Source organism: Pteropus alecto, unplaced genomic scaffold, assembly GCF_000325575.1.
Source record: "Pteropus alecto unplaced genomic scaffold, ASM32557v1 scaffold161, whole genome shotgun sequence".
NCBI classification, from domain to species: Eukaryota; Metazoa; Chordata; class Mammalia; order Chiroptera; family Pteropodidae; genus Pteropus; species Pteropus alecto.
In genome coordinates, this window is record NW_006432943.1 from 9,579,179 (window position 1) to 9,581,476 (window position 2,298).

The window sequence follows — 2,298 nt, forward strand, 5'->3', positions numbered from 1 at the left end:
GACACTAACTAATGCAACATTTAAAGAGCTTAGAGCAGTGTTTGGTGTATGAAAAATGCTCAGTAAATGAAGTTATTATTAAAACATAGCTATCGTTACTTCCATGCAATGTGAAATGACTAAACTAAACTAAACCTATTCTTCGTACTCAAATATGAGGAAGAAAAAATATAAAATAACTATCACAACCACAAAATTAGAAAGCCAATTGATGTTGATGTCTTAGAAAAAGTATATAAAAGCACTTTCTCCCACATGCCTACTTCTGTGATAACATGTAAAAAGAAGGATACGAGAAAATTTTTTATTGGCTTCAAAGTTTATGAAAAGAAGTCAATTTATTTTTAGATGTTTTTAAATATAATCGAACTCTGATCAGTGATTTATGAGACACAGTTAAACTCCCTTTCACCAGGTAAATGTCACCCGAACAGTTTCTCATCTACCAAATTTATCACACTCACCGTCAAGCAATACTAGTCTCTTGAATATCTTCATTTACAGGAGTTATATCTTTACCAAGATTTGCCATTTCTTCTTTCTTTTTCCTTCGAAGAGGACTTGGAAAATAGTATTAGAAATTAGCATGGGCCTGTTAGTTTGTGCAAACACAAAATTAATCATCAATGGAGCCTATGATCTTATTGCTAGACTGTTAGCAACACATAGGTTCCTTTTATTCTTAAATATTTGAGGTTCTTTTAAACCATGTCTTTCTCTAGGCTCCAATGATAGCTCTGACAGGCAATAGTATGGATAGAGTATACTTTTATCTAAATAGAAAGAATATGATACCTGATTGTGGATGCGGATTGGTTAGCACAAGAACATCTTTCAAGGTATGTTATTTTATAAATAGACTGATAAGCATTATTTAGTGTGTAAACAAGATAGAGAGCAATATGAGAACAGACAAGAAAACCAAGAGAGCCTCTGGATATGTTAATTAAGTTGTCAGATACAGTAAGAAATGTGTTAGATATCTGAACTGCAATCTAATTTTTCAAAGTATAATTAAAAAATAATGTAATAAAATAGGCCATTTCCCAACTCTGACAAACTGATACGTTACCCCCAAACTGGCATTATAAAAACTCCTTTTTGCTATATGAAGGAGATAAAATCAAAGACTTTTTTAAAAATTGTATAGCTAAAAGGAATTCTATAGATTATCTGGCTTAATCCTCACATTTTGCAGAAAGTAAAATGAAAGATTAAAGATATTAAGAAAATTTTCCGAGGTCTCAGAGATATTTAGTGGCAGAGCCAGGACAATAATCAGAGTCCCAGGAGCTCTGCTGGTGCTTTTCTCCCTCGAAGGTTGTGAAGAAAGGAATCATGAGACGCCCTCTTCTGGTCTGTACCGCAGCCCAGAAGTAATTGGAACAGTTTTGGAGCCTGCACTACCTTCTCATGGCAGGCAGACAGCACTTAAAGAAAATGCCTTTTTAGCACGCTCCCTGGGAGTCCTGCTCTGATAAAGAATTTGGTGGGTTTCCAAAAGAAACGAACTTAAGAATTGTACCAAGCCACTCTGTCTCATAGAAAAACAAGGTGTCTCTTGAGACCCAAAGTTGTGATATATAATGAAAAGTAAAAAACGACAACAAAAAAAGTGTAAACATCTTTCGTAGATAATATTTATTATTTTAACGTGGGCAAAAAAAAAAAAAAGTTTTGTGTCTTTGTTTTTGTCTGTCAAAGCTATAGTGTCATGGTACAGCATGAGAAAATAAATCTTATTTAGCCTACAAACAAACTCATCTAAAATATGACTGACTTTAGAATTAAATAAGTGTTCTTTTTAAATAAATTAGATTTATACAAATTTGATTTTAAATGATAATAATTGTGTGCACTAAAATGACAAATACCAAGTATTGTGTGTTTTATTATAAATAATACTTCAAAGTAAATGATGGCAAAACTGGAAAAGTGATTGATTTAAATCAAAGAAAAAAAGAAAGTAAAGGTAGAAAGGAAGGAAGGATGCAAAAGAAAAGAGTCAACAAGATACAATTTCTCAGATTTATGTACAATTAAATTTAAAAATACTTACTGACAGCATGTGCACACACTAATCACCAAAATGATCAACGTCACCATAACGGCTGTCAAACAAATCACCAGAATCTGTCCTGTATCTCCTCGCAGGTAAAAAAAGTCAACTCTCTCACATCTTGCTCCAGCGTAGCCGTCATCACAGCTAGACACGTAAAACAAGAAGAGGGGAACGAGGTAAAAAATGCAAGACTTTTAAGAATCTCTACTATTTCCCTTTTGAAGAAACTATCACTG

General features: G+C 33.1%; 1 protein-coding gene across 1 annotated transcript in view; it reads right to left on the reverse strand.

Annotated features, from left to right (window-relative positions):
* Positions 1–2,298, reverse strand: part of BTC (betacellulin) — a 41,955-nt gene that overhangs the window by 2,460 nt on the left and 37,197 nt on the right. The window contains exons 4-5 of the mRNA XM_015586036.2: positions 2,060–2,206; positions 465–560 (exon numbers count right to left, since the gene is read on the reverse strand). Of these exons, the coding sequence (XP_015441522.1) occupies positions 467–560; positions 2,060–2,206 (241 nt within the window). The 3' untranslated portion in view covers positions 465–466. The remainder of the gene's footprint in view (positions 1–464; positions 561–2,059; positions 2,207–2,298) is intronic.